The 14,385-nt window shown below is 45.7% G+C and overlaps 1 protein-coding gene across 3 annotated transcripts in view; it reads right to left on the reverse strand.

The window, feature by feature from the left end:
• The window catches only part of LOC111955735 (RNA polymerase II subunit A C-terminal domain phosphatase), a 116,208-nt gene that overhangs the window by 36,018 nt on the left and 65,805 nt on the right, over window positions 1-14,385 (reverse strand). For 2 of the 3 annotated variants that reach the window (XM_023976039.2, XM_023976040.2), the window contains one exon: window positions 11,993-12,246. The exons of the other annotated variant lie outside the window; for it this stretch is intronic. In XM_023976039.2, the coding sequence (XP_023831807.1) occupies window positions 11,993-12,246 (254 nt within the window). The remainder of the gene's footprint in view (window positions 1-11,992; window positions 12,247-14,385) is intronic. 3 annotated transcript variants of the gene reach the window in all.

A 14,385-nucleotide genomic window follows, 5' to 3' on the forward strand; every position in this document is an offset into this window, starting at 1 on the left:
ACAAACTCAATTTAATCAATTTTAAGTTCAGGCTGTAACACAACAAAATGTGGAAAAATTCAAGGGGTGTGAATACTTTGAAGGCCTAATTTATTTCGTCTGTAGACTAATAAACTGTATGGTTTCCCGAGTCATAGTGGGAGGACCACATACTCAATAATCACGTGACTCCAAGTTTACTTCCATATAATTATATCAATATTTGTGCATAAAGGCATTTCCACCACCATTTCTCGCATAATTCATTTTAGATACAAAAAGATCCGACCATATCAAACAAATGATATGTCGGCATTTATTAAATTGTACTGAAACTGCCCGTTTCCATCACAGCTTTTTTTTTGTTGACRGGTATGACTTTACCCACATAGAAACTGTGGGTAGAAACGTGGGTAGTGACAGTGTTCTACAACTTAAATCCACTCCATTACCATCACACCCCTAAGCTACCCAGTTCAGGGTCTCCTGTGCCCAATTTTAAATGTTCCCTRACTTGGCTCCTTTACTCCCCACAACAACCCCCACTGGAGAGCTGGGAATTCACCTGATTAGCAGAACACAATAACACTTCCCCTCATGTACCTTATTTAACAACAACCTCTGAATTAACCTCCCTCCAAAAGCCCTAGCGAACAAAGCATCCGTAAAGACTTTCACATGTGAGCGCTTTAAAAAATATATATATACACTTTCTGTAAAATCCTTCCTCTCCATCTCCCCTCTCTGTTTTATAGAGCCAGGAASGACTGACTTCAATACATTTACGTCACATTCACAAGCGTGAAATGACAATGTCAATATTCATAAATGCAAAACAATACTGGTCATGCTACAGAAACCCACAGAAAGAGAGAAAAGGAGATGGGGAGAGAGCGAGAGAGAGGAGGGAGCAGTTACGCAAGCGTTGCAATTGAAGGCCGTGCTAAATTAGTGTGCAAATTCACTTTGGTGATTGAATAATCAGGAAGCAGAAATGGGACATCAGTATTAGAACCAGCCGGGGAGAATATACTATATACAGCCATTAAATGAACTGTGTCCACACACCACCTACAACCATCTCAGTGTTAAACATACCATAGATATTAGAAATGAATAACGGTGAAGATAACGAGTGAATGTATTGTCTGTCTGTCTGTCTGTCTGTCTGTCTGTCTGTCTGTCTGTCTGTCTGTCTGTCTGTCTGTCTGTCTGTCTGTCTGTCTGTATAAAGATTATTACAGAGGTGCACCTTGTGCTGGGGACAATAAAAGCCCACTAAATTGTGCAGTTGTCACAACACAATGCCATAGATGTCTCAAATTTTGAGGGAGCGCAATTGGCAAGCTGATTGCAGGAATGTCCACCTGAGCTGTTGCCAGATTATTTAAATCTTCATTTCTCTAACATAAGCCGAGGCGGCTTTTTAGAGAATTTAGAACGAGAATTTAGAACGTCATTTTAGAGAATTTGGCAGTACGTCCAACCAGCCTCACAACCGCAGACCATGTGTATGGCGTCGTGTGGACGAGCGGTTTGCTGATGTCAACGTTGTGAACAGAGTGCCTCATGGTGGTGATGGGGTTATGTAAAGGGCAGGCATAAACTACAGACAACAAACGCAATGTAATTTTATTGATGGTATTTTGAATGCACAGAGATACCGTGATGAGATCCTGAGATCCATTGTCATGTCATTCATCCGCCACCATCACCTCATGTTTCAGCATGATAATGCACAGCACCCATGTTGTAAGGATTTGTACATAATTCCTGGAAGCTGAAAATGTCCCAGTTCTTCCATGGCCTGCATACTCACCAGACTTGTCACCCATTAAGCATGTTTCGGATGCCCTGAATCGACAAGTACAGCAGCGTGTTCCAATATCCAGTAACTTTACACAACCGAAGAAGAGAAGTGGGACAACATTCCACAGGCCACAATCAACAGCCTGATCAACTCTATGCGAAGGAGATGTGTAGCACTGCATGAGGCAAATGGTGGTCACACCAGATACAGACTGGTTTTGAGCCACACCCCTACTTTTTTTTAAGGTATCTCTGACCAACAGATGCATATCTGTATTCCCAGTCATGTGAAATCCATAGATTAGGGCCTAATACATTTATTTCAATTGACTGATTTCCTCATATGAACTGTAACTCAGTATAATCTTTGAAATTGTTGCAGGTTGCGTTTATATTTGTGTTTAGTGTATTAATTCAGGCTTCTAAAGGTGAAGGGGCAAGTCAGTGCATGTGTGCTTTAGAGACTGCGAGTGTGTGTATACATGCGCAAAAGAGGGAGAGAGAAGAAAGCGAGATGAGAGCGAGTGGGAGGGAGGGAGAGCGAGAGAGAGAAAGAGAGAGCAAAGAAGAGAAAGAACGAGTGAGTGAGTGATCAAGCGCCTTAGTACTGTCCGGTGGGCTTCACCATCGATTCATATTTCATCTGTTATCAGAGAGTAAAACACGGTGTGGATCTACAGCTGCTTTGATGTCACCCAGCAGTCAACGGAGACAGATAGACAGATCTCAGTCCACATCACCACACCACTGCTCCAGGGCAGCGCTGGGCTCCTCTTTTCTCCTCCATGCCTAACGTGAGAGATGGAAACCATTTGGAAAAGCCTCTCCTGTGCAGTCGCACTAAGGCCAACACATAGGCTTAGCTACCCCTTGGGCCGGGGCCGGGGGGGCCGGGGTGCAACATGGTGGAGGTAGAAAACAGCAGGAGGGGGAATACATCAAATCCAGATTGCCAAACATATTGAACAGTAGGCCTATACCCTGGATAAGTAATTCCGTAGTAATTCACGCGTTTAACCTCGATATACAGTATAACAGCACTGATCTTGTCCCAATCAGTCCATTTCAGAGCAGCGTTAGGTAAAGCAACAGCCCTGTTCAGAACAGAAAGGTATTTCCATATTTATTCCTGATTGAGTCAGTCATGGCTGGGACACTGCATGGTGCTTATCTTCTCATGGCTCCAAACACACCACCTGGAGAGGTGCTAATGCAATTAAACAATTATCATCAAGCCTCTGCAGAGCCTTCTGGAGGCCAAGACACTCCTCGGCAGAGAGACATCCTCCTCCTCGGCAGAGAGACATCCTCCTCCTCGGCAGAGAGACATCCTCCTCCTCGGCAGAGAGACATCCTCCTCCTCGGCAGAGAGACATCCTCCTCCTCGGCAGAGAGACATCCTCCTCCTCGGCAGAGAGACATCCTCCTCCTCGGCAGAGAGACATCAGCCCCGTCGGCAAGAGGACATCCTCCTCCTCGGCAGAGAGACATCCTCCTCCTCGGCAGAGAGACATCCTCCTCCTCGGCAGAGAGACATCCTCCTCCTCGGCAGAGAGACATCCTCCTCCAGAGACATCCTCCTCCTCGGCAGAGAGACAGCGTTTCTTAGGTTTAAATCCTGGGTAGAGCTGTCGCCTCCATGCTCCCTGCTGTTCCTTATCTCTAAGTCTCTCCAGTACACTGTATAAAGACTGGTTTAGGTTGTGATAAGCGCCAATGAATTGGGAGGCACCGCGGCGTGAAATCTGGGATGAGGAGCAGAACAGAATAGGAATTGCCAGCAGTGATGAAACGAGAATAAAACACATTGGAGAGACACTCAATCTGACAATAACAATTATGAAGCTTGATGATATCACTCTAGTGAACACAGTCACACACACGCGCAGTCACAYACACGCAGTTACGCGGCTGGTGATGCGCTGCTTTGATGGGCTATGAGACAGTATTTAATTAGAGAGACAAGCAGCTGAATACATCTAGGAAATAGATGTTATTCACAAAGTGCATCAAATAATAGAAGTTAGAAGATTAAAGGGGAAAGACTCACACCTATGACCTCATTCTACAGTAWATCCCAAGTCCACTCCTTCAGTAGGTGGGACTGTGGCTGTTCAGACAGACACATCATCATCATCATCCTACATCTATAGCTGCGTTAGGCTATTAGGTAAACAAGTATTTCTACTCCACCCAGATGCATCTCCCACTGTGTTACCAGATCCACATCACCCCATTCTAATCATATAGTAACAGGCTCATTCTAGTTGACAATATCATCATACACTCACTCTAGCTGACAACGCCACATTTTTACTTCCACTTTGGCAGAATATTATCTAGCAGAGACGATACGACAAGATGGAGCAGACTCACACACTGTGTGTATTACCACTACCACACTACATTACACGATGAGAAGAGAGAGAGACGACCACACACACACTAGGGAGAAAGAGAGGAGAGAACTACCACACACACGAACAAGGGTAGAGAGGATGATGGACACACTACACACACGAGACCGAAGATTTGAGAGATAGCTGACACTACAGCACAGAGAGGAGAGAGAGACAGCAGCATGAGGAGTAGAGTAGGAATGAGAGAGACACACGACATGAGAATGAGAGTGGAGATGAGAGAGCATCATCACATCGGGTCAGATGATGTGAGAGAGACGAGCGAGCAACAGACTGACTGAGATTGAGTAACGAGAAAAAACTAGCACACACGCAGATGTGTAGGGAATGATGAGTGAGAGTAGATGAGGAGATGGACACACACACAGCAGTGAGAGATGATCGAGGATGATTGAGATTGAGAGCATCGACAGCACAGTCAGTGTAGAGAGAGAAGTGGATACGAGAGACATCACATTCACAGAGGATTAGGAGGTGATAGAGAGTACACACAACACAGCAGAGTAGATTGGAGAGGAGAGAGCATCTCACAGATACGAGTTGGAGGAGGAGAGAGAGAGATGAGGAGACACGGAAGCGAATACACATCAGAGAGAACAGCAATACACACTATGAGAGAATGAGTGTGAAGATGGGAGGTATGAGACACACGACTAACACAGAGTGTTGATTATGTAGAAGTGAGAGATGAGAGAGACAACACACAGAGAGATGAGAGTAGAGACGACACACAACACACAGAGAGAGAGAGAGAGAGAGAGACACACACAGAGAGAGAGAGTGAGAGACACACACACACAGGAGAGAGAGAGAGAGACACACACGAAAGAGAGAGAGAGAGAGACACACACACACACAGACAGAGAGAGAGAGAGACACACGGAAATAGAGATGAGGATAGAATCACACACAGAGAGAGAGGAGAGATACACACACACCACACACACGATGTCAGGTAGACGAGAGACGTTAGAGAGCTAGACAGTAGTGGAGAGCAACAGATAGAGAAGAGACAGATAGAGAGAGACGATGATGAGAGAAGAGACAGATAGAGAGAGACGAGATAGAGAGAGACAGGAGACGATTAGAGAGAATGACATGAGAATACAGATAGACAGAGACAGAGAGACAGAGAGTACAGACAGAGAGAAGACAGACAGACGAGAGGACAGACAGACAGACCTACACAAAGCGGATAGCATGACAGCACACACACAACACTTGAGAAGAACACACAACACACGCAAAGCAGGAGAGGAGAGAGCACACACAACACAAAGCGAGAGATAGAGAACACACAACAGAGAGCACCCACACAGCAAGTGGAAGGCACAACACACACACACAAAGCGGAGAGACAACACACACACACAAGCGGAAACGACACCACAACGGAGAGACACACACACACACAAAAGCGAGAGAGAGAGAGAGAGAGAGAGAGAGAGGATGAATTGAGAGAGAGAGAAGAGAAGGTACACACACGGAGCGAGAGAGACACCACACCACAGCAAAGCGAGAGAGACACACACCACACAAGGAGCGCAGAGAGACACACACACACACAAAGCGAGAGAGACACACACAAAAGCGAGAGAGAGACACACAACAACAAAGCGAGAGGACACACACACACACAAAGCGAGAGAGTACACACACACACACAAAGCGAGAGAGACACACACACACACAAGCGAGAACACACACACACACAAAGCGAGAGAGAGAGAGAGAGAGGGAGAGAGAGAGAAAGACGAGAGAGAGAGAGACACACACAAAGCGAGAGAGACCACACACACAAAGCGAGAGGAGACACACACACAAAGCGGAGAGAGCACACACACACACACAAAGCCGAGGAGAACACACACAACACACAAGCGAGGAGAACAGAGAGACAGAGAGACAGCAGAGAGCAGAGAGAGCAGAGGAGAGACAGAGAGCAGAGAGAGAGAGACGAGAGAGAGAGAGAGAGAGAGCAGAGAGACTAGACTGGTGAGAGGATGAGAGTCGATGAATGTGAGAAGATGAGAGAGACGAGCATGGGATAGTAGAGAGACACACACAGAGACGAGATGAGAGAGACACACAGTCACAGGATTGAAGATAGACACCACACACAGAGAGAGAGAGAGAGACACACAGAGAGAGACACAGAGACAACAGGCTGTAGCATTTAGGAAACGAATAAAGGTTAGCCTAACTGTTGTCAGAGCCATGTGCCAAAAGTCTGAATGTGTGACATATAATACACGCAAAGTAAGAGGAAGGAGAGAGTGGGACAAACGGAGGGTGAGATAGAAGATGCAAGAGCGAGCTGCTATTTTGTTCCGTGTTGAGCTCAAGTTCAGTCATCACTTATTACATATATTACTGCATATTCATGATTGCTGAAGCACCAGGGACCCGTTGAGATCCCTGTCCGGCATGCGGAGTCTCCAGGTGATCATAACACAGACCAGAAAGAGAACCAGCGGCAGCCCGTCAAGCTCTTTGATGTCGACTGACAGTTCATACAGACATCCACCACATGGACACACACACGCCCGTCATCTTTCTCATCTCATCCCCGCTACCCTGAGGTAGACAGCCAGACAGACACGGAGACATGTGATAAGTATCAATGACTGGGTTGTCTAGCAGCTCTATACTGAGACTCCAACTTCCCACATGTCTGTAACAGCGTTGAGCACCAAGACAAATTCCTATCAACCACTATTGATTGGGAAATGGCAAGTATTGTAATTGTCATGCGCAGACGATTTGTTTGAGTTACTCTCAGTGTTTGTGGTCACAGCAGGGTCATCGCTGTGGTGGCTATGACTGTCTGAAACCGCTGAAGCTCAGAGTCAGTGCTTATAGACTTCATATATAGTGATTCTAAACGTTAACAGCATGATAAAAGGACTCCGCTTTCCTCCATTTGTCCTGAGAGAAATGGGAGGCAGTGGAGCCAAGACTAAACGTAATGGAATGAAAACACACTTAATTACAGTATAAAATGTCAACATGACGGGGGGGGGAAATAAATAAAACTCAGCTTAGACGGTAGCTCAAGCGACATTTTCAACCGCTTGAAAATAAATAAAGAGAGCGTGCCAGGAAGACCGGTCAAAACTCTGCCCAGGGAAGTAGTGTTGGAGAGTCAGAACACGAACGGAGAGTTGGAGAAGAATTGAGCCAACAACTTCCCAGTGACGTTAAAGATGTATGGTGGTGCTGGTTGAAAGGCTCTCCGGTTCCTCAGTGCTTCAAGGAAAAACAACTTTGTGACAACGTCACATACTGTATATCACATCTATTTTGCTCAGGCAGTTCAGTTGCAGGGTGAGGGAAACATCCTTCATTGTCTAGCAGAGAGTGCTGATGATTCCGTGCGTCACTTCCATTATAACACCCTATTACAGCCACTCAGCTACCATCAACTTCATGGCCAGAGATTTGTTCCTTCCTGTATCTGTTACATCAACACAGCTAGGGACCGTGATGGCATTAGCAGCCAATCACAAGTCTATTATTATCCTCAAAAACGCCTAGACTTAGTGAAGAAAGCTCTTAGCCGCCGCGGAAACCAAGCATCAGACCACACCACTTCAGATGACAAGAGGAATGTAACATGGCCTGGAGTGATGGCTGATTGCAATCATGAAGAGTGGAGGGAGTAGAGGAGGTCGAGTCACTCCGTCTCTAGCCTCCCTCCGCCCACCATGCTGCCTCTCACCTCTTTACAAGATGAACCATCTCCAGCAGAGGTGAAAGTTCATTGACAAAAAAAATACTTTCCGTTTTTTACTCCAGCCATTCACAATCATCCACATGAATAACAGAACAATATTAAACCGTTCTGACAAACTGGAGGAAATGAAAACGTATAGTCTAAATATTGCAGATCGCAAAAGTCCCAGTCAATGGTTTCTGAACAACCATTTAGCAAACAAAGTGCTTATATCGCACAGGGGTGCTGAAAAGTGTTATTGTACTCCTGTGGTGAAGAAGAACAACAACCAACAGGAGGGGAGGAAGGCAAGGTGCATTCCTTATTTTGTTTTCAGTTCTGCTGGCATTCCACATATGCCTGTGTGCATTCAATTGACTGAAAAGCTGCACAGACAAGAAATTACTGGGCAAGCATTTACCTTCATTCAAGATGAATGAAAAACTAAATGTTTCACTACATCAATGTGTTTTTGATGTTGCTGTCGTCAGACTTGGATGAAAACATTTGCTTCTGTATTCCTCCAGGGGGCTTTGAAGTAAACATCAGCTGTCATTAATGAATTATATTGAAAATATAGAGCTGGGGTGAGGGGTATTGCAATAGATAAAAATAMATTTAAAAAACTTTAATTAAAATAACTTCTCAGGGGACCAGGACGCCAGAGGGGCAGGAAGTATCCCAACAGAGATGGCGGTTCTATGGCCGTCTAGTTCTACTGTAGCTTAGCAACAGCTTCCTGTCAGTTTGGAGGATAAAATGGAAAAGTGGTGAAGATGAGGAATGTAGAGATGGAGAAGAGGGATGGAGGCTCACCTCTTAGTCCCAAATCCAACCATCCGGTCATTCCGTAGATGGTAAAGTGGCCCAGAACTTTCATATCCACTTGGCCTGACTCAGTCTTCGTATTTATTTAACAGTACCACAACATTATTAGACCATCACTCGGGGATATTTCATGTTGTATGAATGTCTTACTCTATATACTCATATAGAAATGCAAGGCTTCTTCAAATACCCTTTAAGCTAATTGTTTCACCAGGATGTTGTATTCAGAGGTATTGTATGTTACCTTAAACGCCCTGGAAACAGACATCTTCACACATTCAATCGGTGAGGAGAGAGAGGGATGGGTGGATATGGAGAGAGAGAACGCTAGCGGTAACAAGGCAAGCTGCTTTTTATCCCTGGATCAGCGTTCAGGGTTCTGAGGAGACGCTGGTAGAGAACTAGTGCAGCATGGTCTGCCAGACGAGGCACTGGTAGAACGCTCAGTCATGAGAACAGCTAATGTTCATGTCAGATAGGCAGGTTAGTTGTTCTACATAACATACTTCTCTCTGAACAATCCACAATGTTGTGCCTTGCTGAACACGGCCCAGATCATCAACAGACCAGCGCCCCATCTACCCATGAGGAACAAATCAAACAGGCAGTGTTCAGGCAGACATGGGGAGAAAAGACCTAGCTCACGAGAGCTGGAACCAGGCAGCTGACCCATAGACTGAACGCCAAGCAGAATTCTGTTCTGTTCCACTTCATGTATTTCAGGCTAGCTAACTGGGGTTCTCCACCACCAGCTCTTCTCCTGGTGTTAAAACCTTTCAAACTCATGTAGTTGAGTCAGCTCAACAAACAGTACATTTGTTGTGGAGATTTGGCATGAGATGGAAAGAGAGACGGGCAGAAGGAGAAAACAGAGGGGCTACAGCACCATTATCTGACTGCCTGCCTGTGTGTAAGTACACAGAACCAGCAAAACAAGGAAAGCCTCTCTTATGTAACTTTGCCAATCAGCGCTGCCAGATTGGACCCAGAGACAGAAGCAGGATGAGGAGACTGATGGCCAGACAAATAAAAGGACTGGAGATGGACCATTAGGGCTGCTGTCATAAGATCTGCTGCTCCTTGTTAGAGCTTTGACGTCAGACACACAGAGAAAACTAACTGCCGATAGGTACTTAGCACAGTAGGAGGCTGTTCCTTTTCTTGCTCGAACAAACGGAGTGTCTCATCATTGCAAAAGATTGGCTAAGCAGGAGGCAAACAGGCAGTCAACATAGTAGTGTTATTTTTTCAGGAACTCCGGCTAGTGGCTACGATATGGCAGCAACTATAAAGATTAGACTACATCATCACACAAAACGGTGATTGTTTTTGTGCGGTAGAACRTGATCCRGATCCTTAGCTTTGAGAAAATAGTTTCCAGAGGGGCGGGGTTAAAACGTTGTATTTCGCAGCCACCGCCTAGAACAAAAGACACCACCCGCTGGGTAGCGACCCGGTACTGTCGAAGCAGCCATTTCTACACGTAAATTCGGCCTGCCAGTCATCGCCCGACCACTTGACTTTGAGCCAATCAGAGAGCACGGGACCTCCGTGAGAGGGTGGTCGGAAGGAGTGACAAGAACAAAAAGAGAGAACTTTTCCCTTTTCATCAGAGTTGTTCTAACAATAAAGCTGCATACGTAGTACATTTATTTTCCTCTTAACGTTAGCTTGCTAACAGAGCCAGGCAGTCACACTCACTAACCCTAACCCACACTAACTGATAACCCATATCAGATATCAGAAATACATGTGTTTTTTTAAACTTGCGTTTTCAACCTGAGCACTGCTGCGCGAGGGAGAGAGGCTGGCACACTATTGCTGCAGCAGTGGCGTGATTGATGGTTGCGAGCGAGCAGACTGAGGGAGAGACGCAGTATCCACTAGACAAGGCAACTGGGCTACAGACAATATTAGCTAACTTGTAGCAGCCACAATGTTATCATCTCCTATATAACAGTGCCTGTCTTGACGAGTAGCTGAGAGAAGCTAGCTATARCTAGCTAGGCTAACTGAGGCGACATGCTGTGTTTTCTCCCCAACCCCATTCACATAAAACAGCAGCCTTTTGGTTGCTCGTTGTAGCCTACGCTCTCCTTTTGCTAACTTTTAATTCCGTAATTGTATTCCTTCCCGCATTGTATTAGTTCCCTCTGACTCCTCTTGCTACACATTGAGCTAATTTAGAAAAAGCCTTTTCAGTGTTAACATAGGCCTATAATTGTATTTTCGCTAAAATGAATACTCACACAAGTATTCGAATACTAACCTCCGTTTGGATATGATAAAATCGTGCACATCCCTAGGCAGGACACCATATAACTGAGGACCAGGGAGCTTTCCTGTCCGACCTGGCCTTCCTGTGGTGGAGGACACAGACGGAGGTCTTCACACCSTGTGTCCAGGTTCTAAACTAGGCAACGTCAGAGCGAGGCAGGACAAGCATCTGAGAGGCACATTTCTGGAAGTCTAGACTCGCTACCCTGTCCCACAGCAGTAGGAGACTGTAACCCTCACCATCTGGCTGGTCTGTTCCCAGCTTGGAAACATCACCTAGGTATTACCACCACTACACTGAGTCAAACGTGCGACTGTGAATATGACCGCATCACTTCAGTCCTTACCTTTAGCTACAGACGTCTTCAAGCTCTCATCATACGGCTGGTTGATGAAACACTTCTACTCATCCATTAGAAAACTGCTAATCTGCGCAGCGGTCTAAGGCACTGCCTCGCAGTGCTTGAGGCGTCACTACAGACCTGGGTTCGATCACAGGCTGTGTCATAACCGGCCATGACCGGGAGTCCCATAGGGCGACGCACAACTGGCCCAGCGTCGCTCAGGTTAGGGGAGGGTTTGGATTGGTGGGCTTAACTTGGCTCAACGCGCTCTAGCGACTCCTTGTGGTGGGCCGGGCGCCTGCAGGCTGACTTTGGCTGCCAGTTGAATGGTGTTTCCTCCAACACATTGGTGCGGCTGGTTTCCGGGTTAAGCGGGCGGGTGTTAAGAAGCGCAGTTAGGCGGGTCATGTTGTTTCGGAGGACACATTTCCTGAGCCCGTTGGGGAGTTACAGCGATGAGACAAGATCGTAATTGGATTGCAATTAGATGTCACGAAATGGGGGATAGAATGCGGGTAAAATACAATAAATAAAAAATGTTTCATGAAAAAGTCTAATCGGGTAATGGATTACATAACACTGCCCTGCCTGGTTTAAAGATGGTGCGCTGGTGGCCTTACCTTGACACGCTGCCCGTCGTCATACCGCCCTGGTCACTAGGTGGCATCTGTGCCTTCTCCGTCTCCTCTACAACGGTGGCCAGACCCTGTTGGTGGTGGTGGTGCTGCTTCTCTCCCTCAGTGCTCTGTCCACTACCCTGGGGCTGCTGCCCCTCTGCTTCCTCCTCCATCTCCTCTTCCTCCTCCAACTCCCTTGTCTTCTTCCCCCGGCCATCTCCCTCCTCATCGCTCTCCTCATCTAGCATGTCGTCCACCTGTCAACAGAAAGGTGGTTGGGTGATGCTTGGCTCCCCCAGGGTAGGGTGGTTTATACAGTACAGCAGGCCTCTCAGTGTCTACCAGAGCGCTATATACAGCAGACAACACCTCAACCCTTCACCTAGAACCCATCAGATCATTAGAGTACACAATGAACCAACCCCTGAGTTGAACCATTTACTTTCAGTTTGTTCTCTGCACATCAAATCAAATTTACAGCAGTTAACATGACATGCTACCTCTTCACCTATGGCTTCTAGAAATGTACTTTCTATTCTCCAGGGAATAACCCAATCAGATGCCTCTCTGCCTGCAGGGAACACCAATCACATGCTGTTTGGACCTGCATTATTTAGAGAGGAAAATGAACCTGTGGAAAGTCTACGGCAAAGGGGTGTCAAAGTCTTTCCATGGAGTGTCTGAAGGTTGTTTTCCCCTTCAATTAGGACCTAGACAACCAGCTGAGGGGGAGTGCTTTACAAAATAGTGATCTTAATTAATCAATCAAGTACAAGGATGGAGCGAGAATCCACAGACACTYGGCCCTYTGAGGAATGAGTTTGACACATGGTCTACAGGAATGTAGGCTATCCAAGCTGAGAATAATGCACATTAGGCAAAGGCTTTATATTCCTGAACAAAAATGGCTGAGTAAAAGTTATTTTTCAGTTTAATCGGATACATTATTATCTAATGAGATAAATGTTATATTAAAATAACAATGTTCACAGAGATTATTATAAAGAAGCAGTTTAAACCTTACAGGGGTACAGAGGAGAACTCCCATAGTGCACTACATCATTTAATTATGCATATTTGATTCTATCAGAAACATTTGCATACGGTATTTGATTTGATTTTTTTTAAGATATAGCCTACACCTTGGAGATTAACTGTTGCCACGACGATCACCAGAGTTAAATCCTTGGAGAATTGTATGAATACATTGACACAGCACAATATTTATTAGGAGGAACACTATCAATCAGTACTTTACAGTGAAAGGCTTCTTCCTTATAGCCATCTGTGGATGTCATGAAGGACTCTTCTCCTAACCTGGACGCAGATAGATTAAGGTTAACTCCCCGATGGCACCCTATTCCCTATATAGTGCACTACATTTGACCAGGAAGACATTTGGTATGACTCAGCCTAAGAGAGTACACAACTCAACGAGAAGCCAGCATTTAAGCTACAAACTGAAACCCAGGCCTTGGACACAGGAGTGACCTACACAAATTAGAAAAGGACAATCCAACTTGTCATTTCCAGATGATGCCCCCACCCCCTCAACCCTAGTGACCTCGTATTACAGCAGTCCTCTAGTCTTCATTATCCCGAGGGCCATTTGGGCCAATTAAAATAAGGKGAGACCCCTCCCTCATTAACCTGAGGTAAAACTAAATCCATGTGGAAACGGACGGAGAGATTTCTCCTTCTAATGGGAGAGAAGCCGAGGTGAGCACTTAGACTTCCATCATTTAACACACAAGCATGGTGCTACACTGTCAGAGCACTGGAGATGTCGGATCACGGCAAAGGAAACAGCCCAGAGCTGGSCTCATTTTGGGGGCCAGGTTCATTAAGGTACCCACTCTCGTTGTTGACGACATCAATTTAGACGGCCAAATACATCAAATTCAGTATAGCATGGTGTTGACCTGGAATCAGCCAGAAACAATCCAAGCGTTGTACTTTTACCGACCTGCTGTTAGGTGTTTTCACCTAATACAATTAGCTCAAGCCCCTAAGGCACCTGCGAATCAGGAATTGGGAATGTCGATGAAATTGCTGTTGGTAGAAGGGGTTTGTGTTTGTTTCTCATTGACAGAAAGTTTCCTAACACCAAGTGTAAGCCTACGGATTCCAGTTGCAGAACCACCATGTGTTTCCCAAACAAATCAAATCTTATTTGTCACATGAACCGAATAGAACAGGCGTAGACCTTACAGTGAAATGCTTAGTTACAAACCAACAACGCAGTTAAGAAAAWMCCCCAAAAAACAGTAAGAGAAAAGAATAACAAATAATGAAAGAGTAGCAGTAAATAACAACAGCGGGGCTATATACAGGGGGTACCGGTACAGAGTCAATGTGGAGGCTATATACAGGGGGTACCGGTACAGAGTCAATGT

This window comes from Salvelinus sp. IW2-2015, linkage group LG31 (assembly GCF_002910315.2).
Source record: "Salvelinus sp. IW2-2015 linkage group LG31, ASM291031v2, whole genome shotgun sequence".
Classification (NCBI taxonomy): domain Eukaryota; kingdom Metazoa; phylum Chordata; class Actinopteri; order Salmoniformes; family Salmonidae; genus Salvelinus; species Salvelinus sp. IW2-2015.